This window comes from Thalia democratica, chromosome 3 (genome assembly GCF_965202585.1).
Source record: "Thalia democratica chromosome 3, ktThaDemo2.hap1.1, whole genome shotgun sequence".
In the NCBI taxonomy this organism is placed as follows: Eukaryota; Metazoa; Chordata; class Thaliacea; order Salpida; family Salpidae; genus Thalia; species Thalia democratica.
Genome location: NC_139167.1, coordinates 38358019 through 38384741, shown reverse-complemented (window position 1 = coordinate 38384741; position 26723 = coordinate 38358019). Strand labels below are relative to the sequence as shown.

Below are 26723 nucleotides of genomic sequence, written 5' to 3'. Positions count from 1 at the left end.
TGCTTCTGAAATGGGGTTCCGCAGAACCCTAGGGTTCCGCGAAGCCTTTCGAAACTTAAAAAAGAACATCTATTTAATTAGTTTTTTATGTAAAATTAAAGTTAAGGGTTCCGCGGAAAAGTTGAACTTTGAAAAAGTTCCGCCACTAGAAAAAGGTTCAGAGGCACTGATCTAGAGAATGCCTAAATGAATAAAACAACCTGATCAAGATAATTTTGTTAGTATTAAAACTTAATCAAAATATATTTACTGATAAAAGGAAATTTCAAAGAAAAAATCTTGGGGTCTGTGTAATTTTAGATACTTTAACTTTTTTCAATTTAAACACAAAATTATATTTAAAAAATCATATAACAAGTAATACTGTGTTTGGATAATAAAATTTGCAGCACACTTGAAAGTATTTGTTATAGTAAAATTAAATTTCAATTGCTCTGCAAGTTGTTTTCAAGCTAAAAAAAAAATTCTCGGTTGGGTCTTACGTGGTCATTTTTGTTCTTCAACTAATAGTTAAGTGAAATGAAATTAAAAATCTTATTTGTTGATTTTACATTTAATTTATTTGTCATATAGTAGGAAGTATACAACATTCAGCCTGCGGTAAGATTCGGCACGCGATATAGTTGTTAATAAAAAAAAATTGTGCTAAACAAAGTACTTCAGGAAAAAAGTAGAAAATTTTATAATTATCATACAAAATTAATTTAGAGTAAGCAAAAAAATAGCTTAAAAGTTATATTGTTATGATTTAGTGTAAATACAAACTAAAATCTTTTTTGGTACAGACTTATAAAAGTTCAGCAGCCCTTAAAATTTTATATCGAACGAATCCGGCCTATTATGTACAAAAAGCTGCTAAGTTTTGCACACCTACTAAATAAAAAGCCTGACCGTATTTCAAAATATTAAAGAAATTATAGAACGGCAAAATTTTTTAGGAAAAAAAAAACAATAGTATTATTTCATAAAACGAAGCAAAATTACTATTACTTAATCAACATACTCTTATTGATATCCTGTCCTGGACAAGACATTAAAAGCTATCCATGGTGTTCGCCTCGATAACCAAAAGGTTCTTCGTGCACCAAGTCTTAGGACCCAACTATTTTGAGCGTCTTTTTTTTTTCGTTTAATAATCTACTATATCAAGCTTTTATAAGGAATACATTTGCTAATAAGTAGAAAAATAAAACATTTACAATAATGTATTTTATTAAACAATCTTGTTACTTTTATATAACAGTGTGAAAACAACTATAAAAGTTATTATTTTCAAACTTAAGTATATATCATTTAGAATTTGTGAAGAAGTCTAGTACTGTTGATTCGTTAATATTTGAAGACTAGCCTACGTGTGTCTTTTTAAGGAACCAACAAATTTCGTTTTGTTGTTTTTTTAACTATTGACGTATTTTTTCTACAAAAAAATATTGATCAGTTCAATAAATTTAACCAAGGTCTTTTTGTAAAAAACATTATCCGGCTGTATCCGGATCTTAGTTAAAACGGCCGGAACTTATCGTATGCAGTAATTCAACAACTAATACCTGACAACGAGTTCGAGTTAAACTTTAAATTAAAAAAAAAAAAAACTTTTATAACTACTTGTGTAACAAAACTAAATTATATGTTAAAATAACCAAAGAAATTTTTTTTATTGGCTATTTGAAGCGAATTTAGAAGCTTAAAATAGTTTAGTAACGATAATTTAGGTATTTGATCAACTATTTACAATTATTACGAACGTTAACCGTCTTTTTAGTTTAGTTTTTTTTTGTTTCTTGATATCATAACTTTGCAACTTATAACTGAAGTCACAATACAAAGGTTTTGTCACAAAGGCTTATTAATGTTACTTGTGACATTAACTCAACTTATATAAATTAAACGATAAAAAAGCAAGATGGAATGTAGTTTAAAATAAAGAATAAAAACAAAAACTATCATTTAAGTCACTTCTGATAAGATAACAAGTAAATGTATATTTAAAATTTAACTACTTACAGCTTTAAAGCGCGAGGTCTGAATATTATAACTCACGAACCAAATTCAACTCCTCAGAAAAAATGTTAAACACGTAACTCATATAAGTTTCATTACATTTACAGAAAAATTTTTAATCTACCAACTTTACTTTAACTGCACTAATTACTACTTTCTTGAGTAATTAACTTTCATTTCAATGTTATTATTGGTGGGACACCCCTATAAAAAATATTTTATCGTATTAAAAATTTACACTAATTGTTTTTAACAAAACTTAATTAAGTTTATGTAAATTTTTTGTCCATTAAATTTTTCTTTCATTATTTTTACAACAATTTTTAGATTTGTCACCAAAGTTAGTTTTGTTTACTTTATACTGAAAAAACATATTGGTTTTAACAAATTATTAAAAACCTGTAGGTCTTTTTTTTTTACAATTTGTCTCTACTTTTTATTTTTCGATTGTATGTTACATAAAAATCAAGTCTACGTACCATTGTCCTTATTATTGCTTGATGGATAGGTCTTTGCACACGTCAGGTCTTCTGACCATATTTTTATTCGATTTCGTTATCTAGTTCAATAAATTAAAAATAAACAAATATCGAAAACTTGACTGTATAAACTTTTTGTATAATGTTGTTTAAAAAAATCATATGACAGAAACAATTTTAACTAAACTGTTTGTAAGACAACTCTAAAAACCAAGTTGTTTGTTTTATAAAATAAAGCTTTAAATTAGAATGTTTAAAAGTTTTAAATTCATTGGAAAGTTTAGAGTTTTAGAACAATGATTTTTAATAAAATCTTTGTTTAACAAAATTTCTATAACAATGTTTCGTAAGACTTTAAAGTAAGTTTATTATTTTAGGTTACATTAAAATGTAGTTCTGTTGTGTTAATGTTTGAAATAAAGTTACATAACGTTTTAAAGTAGCTTTTCAAGTTATAATCAAATAAGTTTCAGTCATGAAACAGCTACTAATCCTATATGATATTTTATAAGCAAAATACAAAGCTTTACAAGTCATTGTAAGTTAAACTTTTGAACTTGTACTAGTAAATATACGTAAGGTTATATTTCAAAATCATCTTAAAAGCAGTTAAAGTTTATGTAAATACGTATTATTTTAATTTGGAAAACGCAGATCTTGTTTATTTTTATTCGTAAATATTTACTTTGAACTATTAAACTTTAGTTTGCAAACATTGATTGCAGATAAGCTGAATAAGAGACAACAATGTACATACTAGTATGTATAATTTGGTTTTGTTTTAATTTGCTCAATTGAATTTTGCTTTGTACATCCTCATATAGTTCCCGTTAAAGTAGTAAATATTAAACAAAAAAATTAAAAAAATATCTAAAAGTTGTAAGTCTTGTTTTTGAATAACATTGTTGACGCGAGTTAGATCAGTACTTTGTTGTTAAGGCTTAGCTAATGTTTAAAGTTTTATATTTTCATCTACAGATATAAAAAATATTTTGTTATGTCTAGAAATGCTAATTCAGATTTAAAGACTTAAAATCTATTTTTTGGAAACATTTTTGTTCAAAATGACTTTTTTTAAGAGTAGACTACAAACTTGTAGGTGGTATAGAAAAATATTGATATATTTTTTTTTACTATAACTAAGGAAACAGAAGTAAAAAAACTGAGTATGTTTTGTCCAATGAAAAACGAATAAATTGCTATATAGATAAAAAAAGTAACTATGAATTTGAGTTTTCGTATAAAAATTTTAGTTATTTTTTTTGGCATAAAAATTTAAAAAAACACATTTGTATAATAAGGCGGCCAGTATGCTTATAGATCAGTTTGATTTGCATATTTTCTAAGTCAGCAAAAAAAAATCGTGTAATTTACAACTTTAATAACTAAAACTTTATTTTTTGATAAAATATTAATATGTTTGGGTAAGGTAGGTTTGAGATAAGGGTATAAATAAAAAATAAAAAATAAAGCTTTTAAAAAGTTTGCTGACTCAGCAAATATTCAAATCAAACTGATCTTTAAGTACACTTTCCTTATCGAGCTAATATTCGAAATCAAAAAACTTTTGATTAAAAATAAGTTGAGATACAAAGTTAACTTTTTAATTTCCCTTAAGTATCTTTATGACTAAAAGATTAATTTAGTTGTTAACTTGTCTCGATTTCTAAAAATTAACAATTTTGTTTTAAACGAGACTATAAATAAAATTAAAAAAAATTTAACTATAAAAACATTTTTAAATGATATTTTTAAATCTTTTTTATATATTTTTTGTTAATTAAAGCAATATTAAAAACTCAAAGTCTTCTATATAAGTTGATGTAGCAAAAGATTCTAAGTATGTTTTAATTAAGATGTGTACTTTTGAAACAGGTTTGACTTAGTTTAATTTCAGAATGCTTGAAAACTTAAGTTTTCAGTTTGAATTCTCATTGAAGACTTTCTATACAAGTGTTATTGCTTTACTAACAGTTTTGACTTTAAATAAAGCAATTCTACCAGCGTACAAATGTTTCAAAAACCAAATTAAATTGTCTAAAATTTCCAACACGAAAACAGGACACTGGCTGTATGGACACTTAAAAGAAGTTTATATTTTTAAATAGTTTATAAAAAAAAATTTTTTTTTTTAATTCAAGACCCATTTTATTTCAAAATTTTCCTTCAGTACAATATACAAGAAAATGCCACGCTAGGAATCATACGGGACGTGAAAAAGTTTCCGGCTCTGTTTAATTTTTGGATCGGTCCGTTGTTGTCTATGCAACAGGTTTATCATCCGGACATAAACAAGATTCTGCTCAAACTACCAGGTTAATACTTTTTTGTTTTCTGATTTTAATTTTATTTTGCAAAACAGTTGTCATATTTTGTTATTAATCGTTATTCAACTTAGGACCCAAGTCAAATATAATATACGATTATTTTCGGGACTGGATCGGAGATGGGTTGGTGTTGTTAGATGGTGAGAAATGGAAAAAACACAGGAAACTCGTCACGCCCGCTTTCCATTTCAACGTATTAAAACAGTCAGTTTTTTTTTTTTGATAACAATTTTAAATGTTATTCTAAATAATATTTTTGTTCTACTATGTAGTTTATGCACTAAGTAGTTTTACAATAAGAAAATCAAACTTTTTTTTTGAAATAACAGCTTAAGAAACAGTGAATTACTAGAGGTCCATTTGTTTTAAAATGTTATTATACTTGTTTTTGCAGTAGTGTGTTAATAACAAAAGTCGTAAGTACTTGTTTCATTATTTCTTATGTGTTGTATTATATTTTCGCTTGTAGGTACACCAAAACGTTTGTGGACTGCGCTGAAGTGATGCTTGATAAATTTGAAGAAATGACGTCAGAACCAATAGACGTTTCAGAACATTTAAGTCTGATGACTTTAGACTCTATACTTAAATGCGCTTATTCAAGCCAAACTGATTGTCAATTAAAAAGGTTCAAAAAAAAGTTTATGTGAAATTGAAGTTTTAAAATTTTTTTACCAATTTTTCGAAAAAGTCTAACTTTACTTTTTGCGGATTCTATATTATAATTTAAAGTTATATTAAACTCAATGTATCAACTCTACATTACTTTTAACAAGTTTTTTAAAATTTTGTTTATACACATATTTGTTTGAAAGAATGTTATTTGAAAGAATAAACAAAAAAAGTTTCAATTTACATCGCTTAAACTATTTGTACTAAACAACTTAATGTGTAAACAGTATAAAAGACAACGAGTATTTGCAAGCAGTAGATAGTGTACTTGATTGTATAAGACAAAGAATGGACAGCCCTATTTACAAGTTCGATGTTTTGTATAACCTCTCACGTGTTGGTAAAAAGTACCATAAGGGTATTAAAGATCTACATACATATACAGCGAAAGTTAGTCTAAAAAATAAAACACTAACAGTTTTTTTTTATTTTAGCCAATTTGATATACATTAACACAACTGCTTATGTTTTAAATATCTTAAAAATTTATATAAATTAAGTTGAAGATGAGTTTATATTAAAATAACGGTTTAAGTTATATTTGTAATGTGAAACAAATAAATATAAAACTTTTTTTTAAAGATGCTGAACTTTGCTTTTAGGAACAAACTGAATACTGTGATTGAAACTGTTTACTTTATATTTAATAATAAAACATTTTATTTAAATGACATTACTTGAATACAAAGCAAACAGTTACAAAAACAAATATATATTTTGGAACAATGTTGTTTGTAAGCTTAATTCTTCAAGGATATTTAAAGTTATTTATTGCTTTTGTCACAAAGATAATTGAAGAAAGAAAAAAGAAAAGAAGTAACGAAGATTTCAATGAAAATGAGTTTGTTGATTTCCTTGACATGCTTCTTAAAACTCAGGTATTAAAAATTATTAAAAACTTTGTACTTAAAAATATTGTACTTTGTACCTACATTAACTTCATTGACAGTTCTTCCTTAACTTCAATTAAAGTTCTAAAATCTAGAAATTTAATAATAGACAGACATGAACTAAATAAGAAAAGATCAATGAAATTAACTCAATGAAGATTAAAAATGATTGTTTAAGTATAAAATGCTTAAAGAAATTTAAATGAAAACTTATTGCTGTTAAGTTAAAAGTTTTTTTTTCATAGGAAGAAAGTAATGGTTTAACTGATGAAGAAATAAGAGATGAAGTTGAAACTTTTTTGTTTGCTGGGCACGATACAACTGCAACAAGTCTGTAACTTTCTTGATGTTTTTCACAAAATACTTTTTAATGTTATAGATGCTCATCAACAACTTTGTAGTAGTTAAAAACACTTTTAAGATAACCAGTTTTATTTTAAATAAAGGCTGTTTAGTTCTGAATAGTTCAAGAAACGACTAAATTTGTATTATTAAGCGTAAAATTTAACTTGAATAAATATATGTGGTAACATAATAATGAAAAATATACATAATCTAAAGTATTAGTTATAAAAATTTTTCTTAGTAAAAGATTTTAACGAAACTAGTTCGCGTTAATATGTCAAAAACATTTTAAAAAGTAGTCAATATATAAAAAAATGAAAAATTTTTATATATTATAAATGGCAAAATTAAATGTATTTAGTATCTGGTGTATTGAGTACTTTTAAATTATCTGTTCATAAAAAGGTATATACCAACAAATCAACTCGTAAGAGCATATACTTATAATAAGTACTAATAAACATAACTTTACAATAGCTGAACAACTTTCACAATGAATTTAAATTTATATTTTATCAGTATTTGTATTGTTCGTTAAGTATAAAATAACTTAATTAAAATAATTACAATTTAATACTGAGTTTTTTTTACAGGTTTAGGATGGTTGTTCTACAACCTAGCAAAGCATCCTGAAATTCAAAACAGATGCAGAGAGGAACTTAATGAAGTTTTAATGGAGAGTGATGGAAAAATAAGAACGTAAGTTATTCGAACTCTATAAGTTTTATAAGAAAAAACACTAAATATAAGTTTTATGAGCAGTACATGTACATGGTAACCATAAGTGGCGTAAAGAACAACTTAACTTTTAATAGCTAGTTATACGTAAACCATTCCTAAAAAAATTTAAATTTTATTTTAAGATATCTTTTATGATGGTAACAAATTTAAATAATACTTTTTTTGTACTAACATATGTTTCTGTGTGTTAAAAAGTTAACACACTTAATCAGAGCTAACAGTGAACTTGTTTCGCTAGAATCTTTATTAGCAAACGCTTAAATATATATTTTTGAATAGATGTCTTTTATGTGAAATTTTACAGAGATCACCTCAGTAAACTCAAGTATTTAACAATGTGCATCAAAGAGAGTCTTCGACTCCACTCTACCGTGTATAACATTGGGAGAAAGTTGGACAGAGACCTGGAGTTCACTTGTCCTTTCAACAAAACCAAAAACACGTTTCCAAGTGGGTCTGAAATATGCGCGAGTATTTATGTGCAGCACCGTAACCCGGCTATATGGCAAGACCCCGAAGTAAACGTTTATGTGTTAAAAATACTACTCGATTAAATTTTCAAATTTTTTTGTTACATATAGTTGCTGAAGAAAACTAAAATGCTTTAGCTTTAAAAATATTAAGTTTTAGGGCGTTTTAAACTGCATTTATAACGTTGATTTTAATTATCAAATAATTTTAGTTTTTAATGTTAAAATCTGCAGTTGTAATTTTATGACTGTAGCTTTTTAACTTATCTTTTTATGAAACCTCGATTTTTTTTACGTTTTATGTAATATTCCCATAAAAGTAGAGTACTTAATGTTAGATTGTAAAACTTTTGCTTTGATAGTTGTATCTTAAATACTTATGTATGAAAAAATACGTTTTTTGCAGGTGTATGATCCAGAAAGGTTTTCTGCTGAAAATATTTCAAAAATTCCTCCTCATGCTTTTATACCATTTTCATCGGGACCTAGGTTTGATTATAAGCTGATTTTTTTTTTATATTTATTATTTATTTTATGATTAAATAAAAAATTAAAGTTGTTTTTTTAAAACACAACTAATAAACGTTTAATATAGGTTGACTTAACTCTAATTTTGTTACTGTGGTGTAAGCGAAAATTACTGATTTTATTATTACAAAGTTTTACGCGCTACTACAAAGATACAGAATAATTGTGTAGCATAAAAGTATTCAAGTATCATTATTGTAAAAGCATAAAGTGTAGACAGTTCTTGATAGGATATCACTTTAAAAAGTTGAAATCAAACTATAATATATATATATATACAATGAATGAAATTTACGCTCCAAAGAAGATCTACGGAAAACTGTTGGAACAAAATTTAATCTAATAAACACTATTTTACTTTAACCTTACTCTTTTTATTTTTTAATTACCCTTGTTGGTATATAACATGCTAAAAACTCTTATTAAAAAACGTTAAAATAAAATAAAATTATATATATAAACCTTAAAAATATGTTTTCATTTCCTATCAAAATAACTTACATGTTTACTTTTGTAGACAGGTGCATACTAACATTAAATCATCATTACTATGTCTTTCATCAAAAAATTCTCAAATATCTGCATTTCATTTATGTTATAAACTTTATCGAACAAATTTTATTTACAACTATACACGTTTATACACATTTTGATATAACTTCATATTGTTAGTGTTTCATATAAATGTAAATTATATTACCGTTTTGTAAACAAACACTTTTAAACTAAATCTAAAAGAATCGTCAAAACATTTTTTTATTAAATACAATATACTTTTACCTAATTGTAGTGTTCTATATTAGTTTTAAATGTACTAAATGTTGTTTTCATTATTACTTTTATTTTTAAACACAAGTTTGTATTTTTAACTTACTATCATAAAAATTAAACTTTCTAAATTATTATAAAAGCTAAATATCTCAACTTGATTTTATTATTGACGAAAAACTTGTACTTTGGAATATTTATACTATTAAATAACTGTACATAAAATATAACAACCAGTTTCCTATCAACAGAAACTGCGTCGGACAGAATTTCGCAATGAATGAAATAAAAGTTGTAATGGGTCAAACTTTAGAAAGGTTTAAACTTTCAATAGACAAGAATTCGCCAGAACCTAAATTTTCACCAAAAACAGTATTGAAAAGTTCCACTGGAATTTTCATCAAACTTGAAAAACTATAAAAACAAATCACAATGACTGTAACAACTTTACACTATTTTTTGTTTTACTTACGTTTCTTTCAATTGTAGAAAATTTTTGTACTATGTTCTAAAAAATTTATATCGTCATCTATTCTAAAACTGTTAAGTAGTTATAAAAACTTAATGTGATTAGAAGAGTTAATTTTAATTCTTATTTATTTTATGGCTAAGTTTTAAGAAAAAAACTTTTTGATCCAAAATTCTTACTTTTATCTTTTATTGTACCATTTTATGCGTGGTTTTTAAGTAATATCCAATTATAAAATTTAATGACTTCTGTTTAAAAGAATCGTCAAAAACATTTTCTAATTAAGTAAAATGTACTTTTACCTAGAACATGATATTTTATAAGCAATTTAAAAGCAGTTTCGCCTTTTTTAGTCGTATATTAAAAAAGTATAAATATGCTTAGAATCTTAATTTTTCAGACGATTGTTTTATTTTACTGTAACACTTGAAATTATTTTATGATAAACGTAGTTTTTTTTGTTCGTTAGTCTTAGCAAGTAATTTTTTACGGATTCTGAATTATTTTCATTTAGGTATGACCTAAAATATAGTAATTATAAAGTAAAAGAGTTTATTTTTTTTGTCGAAAAGTATTTACAAAATACTATTTTTAAAGCACACCTATTAGTTCGTTTATAAAATTTATAACAAAGTAAAAAACTTAAACAAAAAAAAACTGTTATTTACTGCTACTCAATGAAAAAATAGGATATATACTCAAAATTACTACTAAGTTTCTTTGTTACTTATAAGTAAAATATATTTCACTAATTATGTAAATTTTTGTTTAAATTCAAATAAGCATTTTTGTTGGTAATATTGTGTCATTCACGTGTTCAAATAAACTTTAACATGACAGTAATAATGTTTGGATAACCTTTTTTTTGTTTATTTTTAAGTTAAATATGTGTTTGTTATTTGTAATGCATGTTTGTTCATGAATTCTCATCATTACATAAATAATTTAGAAATCCGAATATGTCGTTTATTTAACCTTTTAGCTTATTCGAAATGCTAAAGTAAATTATGTAATATTTTTCTATTAACCTCTAAATAAAGTTTCAACGAAGTGCATTTTAACTTTTTTTTTTAATTATTTTAACGAATTTTATATAGTATCTAAACTATTAATGTTAAAGTAATTGACTATTTTAGCAACAAAAGCAAATGCTGGATATATGCGTGTACACTTGCTCTGTCGATCAGATCATATCCTGCTTATTAGATATGTCACGTCAAGTATTTCAAAAAGTTGAAGACAAAAGTGTAAATGATAGAAACATTGCATTATTAAACCATCTTTTTACTTTCATACACTGTCAAAACTCGGATACTGTTAGAAGTTTTACAATCTTAAAACGATTATTGCTACTTTACAGTTTTAGATTGATAGATTTAAAAAAAAGAAATAAAAATTAATCACTTTCAAACAGCATCAAATGGAAAAGCAGCATTTTAAACTATTTATTGATCAACATAGTAGTACTAAATCTCTGTTTACTTTAAAACGCTAAATATATAATTTTAAATTTAGAATGTACACTTAACTTCATTTTTCGTATGATGAGGATACAAAGATGTGTCGAAAACCTTTGTATAAAACAAAAATAAAAACAATTAGAAAATGAGCAACATTTTTATTCATCATAAGTTTGATATGGTGTTTGAACTTTTTATAAATTTTCAAGTACTTTTTTTGTTAGGCAACTTCAATAAAGTAGTTTTATTTTTGCAAATAGCCTTAGTTAATATAATAAAAACTACAAAGTTAAATAGATTGATCCGTTTATAAACAAAAATTTATAAATTTTTAAGAATAAACTAGAATATTGTTTTTTAAATAACACGTTTTTAGATCTATTGACATTTTGAATATAATTAAAAACAACAGCTAACTTTAAGTTATACCGTAAGAAAATAAAACAAAATCAAAAATTTTCTTCTATTGAATTGTAGTTATGTCATTGCTTTAATATCAAACCTATTTTGCAATCATTTTAAATTTGCACCATAAGTAGTTTATTTCGTACTCCTGTTACAACTGTTATGGTAAATTGTATAACATTCATTTTTATTAACGTCGTTGTTAAGTTTTTTCAAATTTTTACGAGCTATGTTTAATCAATGACGACTTATAAAGCTAATAATTGATAAGTTACATTTAAAGGTCAAGGCCTTAAAAGACTAAAAAAGTGTTTTAGATAGCTTAAATAATACTTAAATAAAGCACTATTTTGATAAAAAACCTGAAAGTACAACTCTTTTTATCTTTAAAAAATTACAATGAACCATAATTGCTGTTTTACTCATGTAAATATGTAAATAAATTAGTTTTCACTTTTAGTTTAGTTGCTGGTAAAAACTTATTTTTTTCTTTCAAATTTTTAGTGTGAGTATTTTTCTTTAGAATTTATACTTTGATTGTTAAGTTTTTCTTTTTTATCACATTATTATTTTAGTTTAAATGTGGTATACGACTCGATGACCGATAGTTCTTTTCATACACCCAGGTCCTAGGACCAAAGTGTTTTTTGAGTATCTTTAACTAGAGAAAGCACTATTTTTTAACAAACTTAAAACTACTTATTATACTTTAAAAACTTTAGTATATCTTGTGTAATTTAGTTTATAAATTTTGTTTACTTCATTATATTATGTTAAAATAAATTGTCAACTAAACTTTTATTTCTTAAAAAAATCAGTTTTTACTAGACTGTTTTTCTTATATACATTCAAACTAAATCTTGTAAAAATTAATTATTCTTATTTATTTTAGTCTGTTGTAATCTCAATTTTATAGCTCTTAAAATGCATTTTATAACTTTATAAATTAGGAATAGTTTCAAAAAGTTACTAATAAAATTTTGAAGTGTAATAGTTCTACTATATGAATTGCTTAAAGTATTTAAGACAAAATATAGTAACATTTTGATATTTGGTGGTTTATATTTGAAAAATTATTTCCATTGCAATATATTTTTCAACCGTTACTGAGTTTTACAAAATAGATATTTAAGTCTTACAGATACTAGTATTGTTGAGTATCTTAAATTTATCACATTAAAATCTCTTATTTTCTAAAAAAGTGTTTAAAGTATAACAAAAGTTTTAATATTAAGTGAAAAGTAACTATTAGTAAAGTTTTGTGAAGCTTTTATAATCTTTGAATTAAATAAAGTTTGAATCGTTTTTTAGTTACTTGTATCTTTAATGTTTATTACATATCTTAAACCTTATAGTAATTAAATTGTTGTTCAACTTGTTTTGTGTTATTAATTTTTTTAACACCTCTAACTAAAATTTAAAACGTCAATCAATATTCTAAGTTTAAAAACTATTAAATAAAAATTAAGTATTTCGATGTGTTTTTTGAATGGTTTATTACGTATGTACGTCATATTTATTACACTCCTCAATGTGAGACATTATGTTATGTGTGGATTTTAGTTTCATGACCTCAAATACTCTTGTATTTGACCTCCATCGCGAAAGTCATTCAATCTCAATCCGAGCATTTTTATTCTCTGTTTTTATTGCTTATAATTTTATTTATTATCTATTTATATTATTTATTATAATATCTAAACTTAAATATTTCCATGGTTTGCAAAGAAACGTGACAATAAGTTACATTACTGTACAACTTGTATTGTATTTTGTTAAATCTCATAGCATACATTTAAACAACTAAACAAAAATGTTTTAAGCAAAAGAAATTACTGAAACAGTTATTTACAAAACCTACGAGCATATTAACTGTTTTCATACATTTTTAGTCATTGCTACAAAACGCGCGAATTTTTAACTAACTTAAATTAAAACTCATTGAAATATGGTAAACACTATATCTATATACATTTAATAAAAACTTTGGGAAAAAAACTAAAAACAAACAATATTGGAATCTTTATGAAATTGGTCGGTGTGTCGGTACCTCAGCACCCTCAGATACTGCTTCTTGTGTTTGTAGGGCAGGTGCGGGAGATCGCCCGGCTTCCACGGCAGGTCCTGGTTGCCACGGAGACGGACCCGTTGCGAGGGGTACTTGTGCAGCAGTTGGGGAATGGAGTGGTACTGCCACGCCTTCCAGCGGTGAACCTGTTTGTCTTTCTCCATTTGATCCAACAACAACAAGCTGTTGAGATTTGTTTTCTTGGTAAAAAACTAAATTGAAACTTGATTTTCAAAGATATGTAGGTTTTATAATGTTTTTTTTAAGTTAAAAATATCTTAAACTAAAACAAAAGGTTAACTTTTTAAGAACAATAATAACTACAATTTGCGTTGTTTTGCTTTGTATAACTGACATACTCTGTGTTCAACAATTAACACAGTTCCACGGAGTGATGTGAAAATTGAGTACATACTAAAAAGAATAGAAGAAGAAAGAGGATAATGAAGAATACGCGTATTCTAGAAAATATAAGGTATAGTTATCAAATATTAATAACTAACAGTAGATACAATATGTGATAATTACTTACATTGTAAAATGAAGTAAATCAAAAAATGATTAGTTAGTTAATTTAAAATGTAGTATGTACTATAAAAAGATATATGTTAAATACTTTTTACAACTAAACTAAATTGATACAATTTTAATGAAAAATATACAACTTTTCATAGTACTATATTTTGAATTAAAAAATTAATGATTAATGACTAACATCATTTTACAATGTAAGTGATTAAAATATATTGATTCTACGATCAATTATTAATCTTTATTCTTTATAGCCTATACTTTAGTAAATAAATGTACTCTTCTTTTTCTTCTTTTCATCTTTGCAGTACTTTTTTTATTTTTGATAATATGTATTATAAGCAACTAGTCTAAAAGAGCGCAATTCGGTTATGAAAATAGTTCTCCATATGACAGAACAATTTTTTTATTTATTTAGGAATACAACAAAGTTTTTTATTAATAAAATAACAATGTTAGATTTTTTTTAAGTAGATAGATTAAAACTAGTTTTGTGTATGCTATAATTTATTTAAAAAATTCTTTTTCATTTAGCTAAAACATTTTTGAATTGCTTTGCTCTTAGTTATTAACTTATAAATTTACACAACCTGAGAAGTTTTGTTATTAAAAGAACTAAGTTTAATTTATTTTTTCATATCCGTAATGTTTTGTTTTAGCAAGTTTAGTTTAAAAAGTTCATGAATTCAAAACAAAACTTACAAAAGCTTTGCAATTTACTTCATGCTTACACTGCATAAATGTTAAGTAACATACTTTAGTTGAACAACATTCGCAGTACTATAACTTTTTTAATTCTATACAACTACTTTTTTATATTTTAATATATCTTATTGTAATAACCACGTTTTTGCAACACTAACTGTTCTTCTGAAATGGTCCTTACAGGCCTCATTTTCTTACCCCCATCCACAGTCGTCTCCGCCTCGTTGTAAAGACCCAGTATCTCGTCACAATACTTGCGGGGTCCTAGCCACAAAGGGGACTTTTCAGGTTGACAGTCGAAGGGTGGTATACTCTCTGCTATGAATCTGGGATCCGTATGGAACTCTTCATAATACCTGTCCCTTTTTTGAAAACTTTAATTCAGTGCCTTACTAAGAAATTTATATTTAAGTTTAGTTTTGAGTAGTACGTTTTGAAATATTTTAAATATTTATTGAACGAGAAAAAAAAGCGCTCAAAGTATTTGGTTATAAGACCTGGTGCATCAAAAAACCTTACGGTTATCGAGTCGCACAAAACGGATACCTTTTAACGTCTTGTCCAGGACAAGACGTAAATAAACAAATAAATTTACAATTAATAAATTAAGTTGAAAAGTAAATAAACACCGTACTCGACGTCAAAATTTTTACCTAATGATCAGATAAACAGTACCAAACAAAAAAACACTTTAAAAACAAAAAAAAAACTTTCAATTTACTAAAGTTTAAACTTTTATAAAAACACCACAAATCTTGAAAACGCTACTTATTTTCCTGTCCAGAAAACCACCTTAAAACCCACTAAACTCAAGCCACCCAAACACCAATATCACCAACTTGTTGGTCAGCGGCCTCTCCAGCTTCCCTTCCGGCTTCCGGTACGCGTTGTCGTACTCGGTCAGCCCTCCCTTCGCCACCCCCATCGCCTCCTCCTTGTGCATCCTCCGCTCCAGCATGATGTCGGACAGCGAGTACTCGGGTCGGGCGAGCGGCGGAAGGGCCGCTTCTGCGCCGTCCGACGTGATGTGAGGAGACTTCTTGCCGCCGGCCACCATTTCGGCGTATCCTGCAAATTGATTTTGTTGAAAAGTATCAGATGGGTCTTGTCTGTTGTTCAGCTTCCTTACGTAAAAAAAAAGTTAGATTTGAAGATACAGTTGGATTTAAAACCCTGAAAAGAACAAATAGACGCTTGTTTGTGTTACTTTTGTTGCTACTGTCTCTCGTAGATTTATCTTACTCGTTAAAGAGTTGTAATAGTTTAAAAAAATTAAAAAGTATATTTACTTATTTTAATCAAGTATACTAGTTCTACACAACCTTATTTATACTCTTATTCATGCAACCTACTTAGGTTATTTTGTAAAACTTAAAAAATAGCAAGTTATAAGCATTACACTTTGTTTAGATTTAGATTAACCCGATACAAAATTATAAGTGGTTTGGTTTTATAGTAAACCTGTGGATAATAAACATTGTCATGTTCAGTTGCATAAAACAACGAAAATAAGAAAAGTCTAAATAAACTAGACCCACGGTTGATTTTAATTGATCAAAAATGCAGCTTCGTAGACTTTCATGAAATTATAAGAATAAATATTTATAGAATCCCGACAAAAAAACGTATCTAACTTTTCCAGTGCAGATAACACAATTCAACTTACCAATAGGGTTTTTAGCAACGACAGTTTTCGGATTTTTGTTGTTGTAGTTCGGCGAACCGTGTAAAATTGTCTTTTTGTTTTGTCCCTTCATTTGGTTGCTGTAGTTCATTTTTTCACCGGGATGGCTGTAATGTCATACGTTATTTAATATAATGTTAAAAGAATTTTAAAAGAAAATCATAGTAAATATTTGTTATCTGTGCCAAGCTTATGAAATCAAGTTTCATACCTTTTTTTTTAAGTACCCATTTGAACTTATCTTCTGAACAATACTTTATAATGATTAACAACAAATTATGTAACGCAGTTAAAGTAAAGCCTATATTTTTTAAAATTTAGACCTAAACTTGAACTCTATCTAGAGCATACGAAACAATAAGCAAGCTAATTTCTACAATGACCTATTCTCCACAGTTTCACTAAAAAAATCAACTCACACTTCTCTCTGAACTGCCCTCGACTTCGCCGCCTCGGCCAGCGCCCTGTTCTTCGTGATGTTTTCCCTGGCCGACGGCGGCTTATTGACCAGGTGACCGGGCGTCCACTGGCTGCCGATCGCCCTGTCGTAAGGCGTCTTCTCGGTGGAGAACCTCCTCTGTACCACGTCCAGCTCGTGGGCGAACGCCACCGGCCGGTCCACTTTGGCGTACAGGTACCTCTGGTCGTTGCGCTTGTTGAAATCCATATTGCTGTTTGCTTTGAGACTTTTTTTTTGTTAAATTGTTCTCAAGTTGAAACGTTGTTATGACGTACTTAGTCAGACTTTTTTTTTGAATAATAAAAATGTGTGGTTGTTTCGTTTATATAACTCATGGGTCGGCAAACTGCGGCCCTCAAAGCCTAAATCTGTGGCCTGCAAGGTGCTTTTTAGCTTAAAGCATATTTTTTCTGTACCATAAAAACTAAAGGTTTTTTAATAATAACTTACAATTAGGTTCTTAATTTAATGAATACTTTAATAGTTTTTTATTATTGCTAACTTTATCATACTTTTAGTTTAAACTCGTCTTCAATTAATTTAAAATAACTGCGTCCCTCGAATACTTTTTTCTAAACAGTGCGATTCGCAAGAAATTATTTCTTGGAAAATTAGCCCGCAAGTTACAAAAGGCTGCCGACCCCTGATAAGACTCAAGGGTCGGCAACCTTTTATAAGTACGGGTCAATTTTGCTATAAAAAGTTGCTCGCAGCCTCATTATATGGTAAAAAGTTTTCCGCGAGCCGCAGATATTAATAAAATGTATTTTTGAAAAAATAAAACTGATCGTGTGATAAGATTTGCAATAATAAAGCATAAGTAACTACTAATTAACAATTTAATAGCCTCCCAATTGTAAGCTTTTACTAAGAAAAGTTTTTTTTTTTTTAAGTATAAATTTATTTGAAAAATACATTGCGGACTGGAGACTTTTGGTTTGAGTGTGGCAGTTTGGCGACCCCTTAGTTAAATTATAATTACTACTAAATGTTTTTAATTATTTAACTTTATAAGTTAATGAAATCTAAAGACTTAATCTTAAATAAAATTATAAAAAAAAGTAACTCTTTTGACTTGTATAAAAAAATATCATTACAAAACTGTTTAATATAAAGAACTAATGTAAGGGTTTAAATGGTGTACCTTGATAACATTTACAATTTATTAATTATGAAATGTCTTCTATTTAAAAGTTGTTACAGTCAATAACTGTTTTACGTTTATAGCAAAAAAATATTTTGTACAAACATATAGCAGAATGGTGCTCCTTCCTTTTTTTTTTGGTTTAAAATAACTCTTTTTCTAAAGCTTTAAGTTCTAGATTAAAATAAGCCTTTAAACAAAAGCTTTTGATATGCACAAGTTTGTTAGACTTGATTTTTTAGTAAAATCAAAATAATTTCATACATAAATAAGTTAAACTGGAAATACAATCACATAGCTGTAAATTTAATTATTCGAAAAATTTTTGCACACTAAAGTAATTTATTTGCGCACACACTTAATGAAACACTGATACGAGTTACAAAAAAGTGTTTCACAAAAATAAAAATAAGATTTTTATTAATATACTTTTTGATTTAAATATTGTTTTAAAAAAGTACAAACTTATTTATTTCACGGACTGTATGTTTTTGTTTTGCTTATATATAGAGCAACAACCTAATAACTTAAAGTTTAGTTAAAAGGCTAAAGAGTCTTATACTAGGTTAATTTTGTGCTACAGACATGCTAAAAGATTTTTTATAAATTTCTATTTCTATTTATAAATAAAACATTAATTTATTTTTTTTAATCATATTAAGTTAGATCGAAATATTTCTAATAAAAAGAGATTATTTTCAGTGTATGCTTAGTTAGGCTTCTCTTTATAGTTTTTTTTATGTATTTTAATTTACTTTTTCATATCAAGTCGAAAATTAAACAAAGTCAACATCATGAAAATTAATTTGTTTTCCAACATTCGATTTAGACTAAAATGTTTAAAAAAATCTTAATTTTATTTATACAGATACCAAAGTGGCCTTGAGTAGTTTGTTATTTTAATAGTTTTATGAACCTTTTATATGTAAAGATAACAGCTACAAGTTATAAAAAAAATCACAAAGTTGAAGGCCATTAGACATACTTGTAAGTAAATGTTTGTTCGTAGACAGTCATTGAACAAACAGCTAATCTTTCTCAAACTCACTCCATCAAGTTATTATATGTTGCTATGTTTTTTTTTTCGTTTTAAGTGGAAACTATTGAGTGTTTTATTGATGCGAAAAGATGTTTTGTTTACTATTACTTAGAGTAACGATAGAAAAATTTTCGCGTCATCGTTAATTTTAAAAATCAGGCGTGTTGAAATATAGTTGAAGTTTTGTTGCTGCAATTATATAAGAATTAGAACAATTGAAAAAAAAATTGTATTTAGAGGTTTTTTTAAACTGCTTTATACTTAACAGAATTGACAAGAGCTTATTATTTTTGCTTTTCCGGTACCTCTGATAGTAAAAATTTGGTAATTGTTAAAATATTTATTTTTAATAAAAGTATGTAGCTATTAAAGCGTAGGTTTCATCAAGTTTAAAGTATATTTATTTATAAATTATAATTCAATAACAAAATTTATACTTGTTTTATAATAATATCAAATTATACAGTACACTTCTTTTATTACACTAACACATGCTTCTGTTTGTTAACGGATTAACACACTTCAACGGAGCTCTGTAAAAAAATATGCTGTAAGGAAAGAATAAAAGCTAAAGAAGGTATATACATGTGTCCGTAAAAAATAAAAGTGTTTGCTATAGATTTAGTAGGTAAATGGTTAACAATAGATGAAATACTTAATGTTAAATCAAGCTGTTATAAAAATATATAATACTTGCATTGCAATTATTAAGTCTAAATTAAATAAATTAAAGTAAAAATACAAAATAAGATAACAAATCATAATATTAACTACTTACATGAAGATGAAGGAAGTACTAATTCTAAATATTTACTGGTACTAACTATTTAAAAAATATTTCTAATAATTACTTCACAATATATATCAACATAAAGACTAGTAGTTAATTTATACTACAAAGTTAGATAATATTTTCTATATGCTTGGAAAATGTAGTAGATCGCTTTAATTTAAAAAAGTAAAATGTAATCTATTGTGAATAAAAAGTAAAACAACAAGTATCAATTATTAAATTAATAGATTAAACAATAGTAAAGGCAATAAAAGCCACAGAAACTTGGTATAATGTATATTTTTATTTATTGAATGTTTATAATGATTAAATCTTAATAATAAAAAAATAAAGTTAGACAAGATTAGAAAGCAAATTTAATTTAAACTTAAAATAAAAGTTTTAAAAAAAATTAAAAGTTTAAAACAAAACGAAGCACAAAAATCAAACTTGTTATTAAGCTTTCAAAGCCCTGAGCAATAATTAAGTTTCAGCGCCATATAGAAAACCACCATGACTTAAACTACATATATGTTATAATATTAGTAAAATAATTAATTATTGTTTTAGAAAGAAGCAGTCGGGTATCTAAATTAAAGATCTTATACAGATGTTTTAAATATTTAATAATTAAACTATGTTATAAATTACGGGTTTGTGTTTAATATGAAAGTTAAAATGTAAAACTTAAAACAACAAGGTGGTTATCTGCTAAGTATAAACCTGCAGTAAAAAGACCTCTAGCCGTTCTATTGGGCGTAGTAGGTAAAAAAGCACGGTTTATCTGTGATTTTAATACAGGTTTTCAATTAAACTTCGAACTTAACACATAAAAATATGAAGAATTATAGTCAAAGAATAAAATGAGTATGTAAAATGTAGGAGAATAGAAAGTGACATGTGTGAAATAAATATATAAAAATGAATAGATAAAACTATATTTTACTTAGGATATATAATTATATTAATATATATTAAGTGAGTGTGTGTGTTTATGTAAAAGGTAAATAAAAAAAGGAAAGGTGAGAAAGCGCCAAAGTGTTCTCAGGAAGAAGAACCGTCGGTGGTGTACGTGTGTTAGTGTAATAAAAGAAGGATGTTGTATATTTTGTTTTTATTTATATTCCAGTGAACTTGTTTCTCTATTATCTTTTGTTAGCAAACGATTAAACTTATATTTTGAACAGTTATTTGTTGTATAATGTTTAAAATTTTTTAAAGGTAATTTAAAATGTGATATTATTTAACTTAAAAACTAAAACTTTATTACTTTTATCTGTAAAGCCGAAGATAAATCTTAATTTATTTTTTTTATTTATGATTTAAAATTATGTGGAAGTACAGTTATATTTTTATAATTTTTTTCTAAATCCAACAAACTGTTTTTAAAACTTGTAGCAACTTTATTTAAATGAAAAATATTTAAAAACTGTTACCTAAGTAGTTAATTATGACAAGCATTACCTAATTGTTGTTAATATATAGTGTTTAATTAACAATTTATAATTTTAAGCAAAAAAGTTCCTTATTATCTAAAATTTCTTTGTTTTTTTTTAATCGATTCAAAGCTTTAAGAAGTATCGCGTCTAAATAAATATTTAAGTTACAACAAAAGTTTGTTTTCATAAAAAAATACAGTAAATGTCTTATTTTTGTAGTATCTCAAAACTTTTTTAGCTATACTTTTTTAAGACTTACCTGTTATAGATATTTTAAGTCTGAGTTTTTAGACTGAGACTAAAGATTATGATATTTTTTGTTGAGTTTAAGTTTGTTTTAACTTGTATAAAATATTTAATATACTCATTTTATGAGATATATCTTCGTACAAAATATTTTTTTAAGTACTCATTAGGCAAATAAAATTCTTAATTAAACTAGCGAGTCATTTTTTTTTATTTATACAAGCAATTACTTTATAACCTCAAGTTTTTTTTTTGTACTAGAACATTGTCTAACTTGTGTAAAATTGCACAGTAACTATAGTTATTACTGTATTTCAAAAGGAGGAAGTTTAAATTTTCAAGCAAACAAAATTCAAATATAGTTTAGAAAGTTTTAGCATTACGCAGGTTAGGCAAAAGTCACGGTTAAGTATGAGATCAAACATGTAGTTTTACTTTGGCTTCTTTTAGCTTTAACTTCAAGTTGTTTTGTATTCAGATAAATTGTGTTTTTCGTAAATTAAGAGGTAACTAAAGAAGTTTTCTTATTGAAAAAATATTTCTGTTTTATTTTCTTTAACCTTGCAGTTAATTAAAGTGGTTCAAAATTTTTTTTTACAGGAAGTAGTGTTTGTTTCAGTAATATATAATAATTAAGTTTCTTATCATCGACCACAAATGATTTAATTATTCTAAATGTCGTTAAGTTTAAATAAAAGTATACTTTTTAGTTGTTGTTTTTTAACTATTAAAACTTCATTCAAAATAGTACAGCTCTAACATTTATCTGATTCTTAAAACAACTGTTTTACAATTAATACATCTTAAGTTGCATAAACGAATAAAACCTTTTGAAAATGATCCAAAGGAAACAGAACAGTGAAAATAAACCAGAAACGAACAATTTGACTGGTAAAAAACTGATTGGTTATCGTGGAAGCTGGTATGACGTAACGAATTTTGTGAGTCGTCATCCGGGAGGTGACGTCATCGAAAGATTTCTCGGTCAAGACGCAACTTCTGTTATTGAGACGTTTCACAAACGTGACGTCCTTAAATTCTGGAAACCAGGTCGGTCGTAATAAGTTCAAGGAATATTTTGATAAAAGTGTTTAATAAGTTTTTACTTTAACTTAAAGTTTTTGTTTTGAAAGACTGTTTAGAATAACAGTATCAAAGTAGTCCATAAACAACCAATTTTTATCATTTAGCTAGTTTTTATAAAAACACATACATACTTATTAAAAAAATTAAACTAAAATAAGTTATAGTAGTAGCTTTTTTATCCTTTATTTTCAATACTACAGCGTATTGCTTAAATAATTAAGATAGTAAATTACGACAAAATAAGCAAAGTTTGTTAAACACAGTAAAAAAGTTTGAAAAAGTCTCAGAAGCTGACATGTTCGAAAAAGAAATGCAAGAATTAGAACAATACCTCAAAACCAACCACTATTATGACAGTAGGTATGATTAAACTATTACACTATCCTTGCTGGTATTGCTATATGGTTGTACTTTTTTGAACCGAAACTGTTAGAAATATATTAAGTGAAGTTTTTTATGCTAGCCACTGAAATATTTCAACAGATCAAGTAAAAAATTTATTACTAATTTGTAATTTTTTAAATTGCGTGAAGGTTGACACAATTTTTTTTTCGCGCTAAACTGTTTAAAAATTGTCTTTTAAAATTGAATTTAAAAGCTTAAGTAACTGTCTTAAGCTGCACGAATCATATGTTGTAAATATTTATAAGCTAAATAGGTTATACAATACTACAGATTTGCATCAACCTACTAAACTACGCCTACACTACGTACTGAACTACGTACTTAAAGTTATTATAGCCATTTTTTCAATATACTATATACTTTTTTATTGAATTATTTAAAAAAAGTTTATCAATTTCCCATTCTAGTCAAAAAAGCAAACGTATTTTTTTTGTTGCTTTTAATTTTAAAAGTCTACAAAACGTTTTTGATAAAACTTTATGGACATTAGAATTCAATCTCTGACTTTTTATCTAATACTATATTCTACAACAGCGGATCATGGTACATGGGAAAATGCTTCATTCTGCTCGTCATATTCGTTTTCAACTTGCTGGCAAGTGTGCACGGGCTGACTGCCATCAACAGCTTCACTGTGCTCGCTTCCGGCTTCTTTCTGGCAGTCCTGTGGCAACAAAGCGGGTTCATGATGCACGATGCAATGCATTCAATGGTGAAATATATTTCCACAGCTACTATTTTGCAGAGTCTTGATATGCTATATTTTATCGATACAGCTATTTTTTTATTCAAAATACTAACGAAAATACTCTTTCAAATACGTCTTTGAAGATTTTTGAGCTATGATTAAATGTTCCTAACAAAATTACTACAACTAATTTGAATAAAAGTTTTTTAGTGCGAAAACTTCTACGATCTAAAAATTTAAACAGCTACTTAAAACAGATTACACGCCGAATTGCTTACGATGAGTACATCGGACTGATCTTCGGAACTTTCGTGTTTGGTATGAGCGCTCGATGGTGGAAAGATGAGCACATTGTTCATCATGCGCTAACTAACACAGTGGACGATCATGACGTAATAGACAAGCAAGCCGACGAAATGTGCTGGGCCCAGAATCAGATGTTGTTTCCAATAAGAATGAGCAGCAAGTTATCAAGAATGATGACTAAGGTTTTTAGTTCTTCAAACTTAAGTACATTTCAATTTTAAGTTTAATAAGGACGGGCTGGTATACTACTTTTTAGGATAAACAACAGTTTTGTTAAAGTTAATTAACACTTAAAATTGTAGATAAAACATGTGTTTGTGCACAGATTCAAACGTGGATTTTCTTTCCCTTCTGCGTGGTGTTGGGCCGAGTGGGCATCATCGTCGACTCGCTGCGAGAGGAGAAGCGGCTTGACGTCTGGCTCGCCTGGTTGCTGCACAACTGCTGGGTGGCGCTGTACTTGTACCACTTCGACTCGTGGCAGCAGAGAGCCGTAGTGTACTTTATCGGAGCGTTGGGGGAGGGCGTGCTGCACGTTCAGTTGCTCGTCAACCACTACACGAAAAGCTTCTACGAATATAAAGAGAGAAACGCAAACGTAAGAAGTTCTAATTGCTACACAATTTTTGTATTATTCTAAGTTTTATTTGTATTAAAATATATTTTTTTTTTAATTTTTACAACTTAACCGATGCAGAAAAACTTCCGCATGATGATCGAGTGCAACATGAACGTGTCCTGCCCTGTGTGGATGGACTGGTTTCACGGGGGCCTCAACTGGCATCACGAGCACCACTGCTTCCCCAGGTTGCCACGCAACAGGCTGCGGCAGGTTTCGCCCATGATAAAGCGAGTTTGCGACAAGCACGGGGTGAGGTACGAGTCGATGAGCTTCCTTCCCGCCGTCAAAAATTTGATCAGGCACATTCACGAGATGCAGATTCAGTTTAATAAACTCGACATTAGAAATTAAACGTTAAACTCAATTTTTTTTTTTTGGTTTGTATGTATATTAAGTAAAGGGAAGTTATCCCTACAAAATAGAAAGGGTAACTTAGAAAACACAATAATAATATCTTTTTTTAATATTAGGTTTTAAACTAGATGTTGTTATTTATAATCCCTTTTTTTGTCATTTTTGAGAAAAGGAAAACACATTGTTAGTATTTAAAACTAAAAAAAGTTTATTAGATTTTAAAACAAAAACTTTAGCTCAAGTTATACTTAAGCAAATTAAAATGTTTAGTTTTTGTATTTTAAATGTGTTTTGTTTTAAATGTTTCGTGTAAAATAAGTTTAAGTTATAAAATAGAATTTCTATAAAATTACAGAAAAAGGGAAAAGTAAGTTTTGATTTGAATGATATTAAAAATGATTTTTTTTTTATTGATAAGCGACTAGTAAAATTTCTTTAAAGAACGTTATTTAGTTTTTGTCGTTTGTTTTTTTTTTTTATTCTATAAAACTAATTTACAGTTTGTACTAAACTGATTAATAGTGAAACTAATGCCAGTAAACCTAAAGTATTTTTATTGAAGTAAAATACATCTTTAGAAATGAAAAAATAAATTTTCTTGTAATTTTCTTGAAATAAAAGGATAAAAAACTACTTTCAGAATTTTTTTTTGCAACAATGTAATAATGGTTAATTAATCATAACTTAAGTTAAAGTAAAAAAGAATTACGTATAATTAAACTTTTTAAGCTAGTTTACATATTATTGTAAGATTTTCATCAAACTGAAGTATTTGTAGAGAACCGCTAAGATCCAACCCGCGATCAATTTCCACCCGTACAATTCCCAATCGATCTAAGAATACTGTAGTAGTAGTGTAAGGCAAAACTCATATTTAAACACTTTTTTATTTTAAAATCAATATATAATATTTTAGATGATCTAAATGAAACATAAATAAATAAAAAATTGAAAACTAAGGCACTTTAAAAATTACGACAAAAAAATAGTAATCATACAGTAAATTATTTACGACTTAAAGTGAAAAAAAAAAGTTTTATTTGAACGAAAAAGAAGTTAAAAAATTATTGTAGATACTATACCATATGTTGTTGTAGTGTTTTGTACATAACATTTTAAAAAGAAATGTAACCTATACAACATGAAGCATGAAAGCATCAAAATTTGAATTTAAAGCAATACCTTTGGTTGCAAAATAATAAAAAAAGTGCAAACTACTTTTAGAAATTCTATAGTACAAAAAAATAACAGATTACAAATATAATTTAAGGAAAACCATTTTTTCAATATAATGTGTTTACTTCAGTAAAAACTGGCAAAAATTAACAAAATCTAAATTTTTCTCAAAATTAGAAATTTTCCTAATCATCATTTAATTAACAATATTAAAAAAATTATTTCTAACTAGATATCGGAATTACTACAAACAAAAAATATTTAAAAATAAAATATACGTTTTATTTTAGATAAGGTTTAAAGTTTAACTTTAATGTACTAAAAACACTCACAACCTAGAACTCTCAAAAAGCTTATAAAGCTAAAAAAAACTTCAATTAAGTACTCAATTCTTTTATTTCTTCCAAACAAGTGTTTTCAGACTTTAGAGTCCGTAGTTTTAG

The 26723-nt window shown here is 26.8% G+C and overlaps 1 protein-coding gene and 1 pseudogene across 1 annotated transcript; both read left to right on the top strand.

The window, feature by feature from the left end:
* The first annotated feature begins 4336 nt into the window (after positions 1–4336).
* LOC145832262 (cytochrome P450 4F1-like) lies at positions 4337–11130 on the top strand (annotated as a pseudogene).
* Positions 11131–22479: 11349 nt separating this feature from the next.
* Positions 22480–25101, top strand: LOC145832261 (uncharacterized). Its single transcript, XM_082939580.1, has 6 exons — positions 22480–22693; positions 22993–23089; positions 23669–23846; positions 24080–24310; positions 24454–24726; positions 24826–25101. The coding sequence occupies exons 1-6, from the start codon at positions 22480–22482 to the stop codon at positions 25099–25101; spliced, it is 1269 nt and encodes a 422-aa protein (XP_082795706.1).
* The last annotated feature ends 1622 nt before the right edge of the window (positions 25102–26723 follow it).

Excerpts from the sequence above, each read along its gene's own strand:
- LOC145832261 (XM_082939580.1), top strand. The coding sequence starts at position 22,480 with ATGATCCAAAGGAAACAGAACAGTGAAAATAAACCAGAAACGAACAAT. Across the intron at positions 22,694-22,992 it reads CCTTAAATTCTGGAAACCAG|TAAAAAAGTTTGAAAAAGTC; the intron begins GTCGGTCGTAAT and ends TGTTAAACACAG. Across the intron at positions 23,090-23,668 it reads AACCACTATTATGACAGTAG|CGGATCATGGTACATGGGAA; the intron begins GTATGATTAAAC and ends ATTCTACAACAG.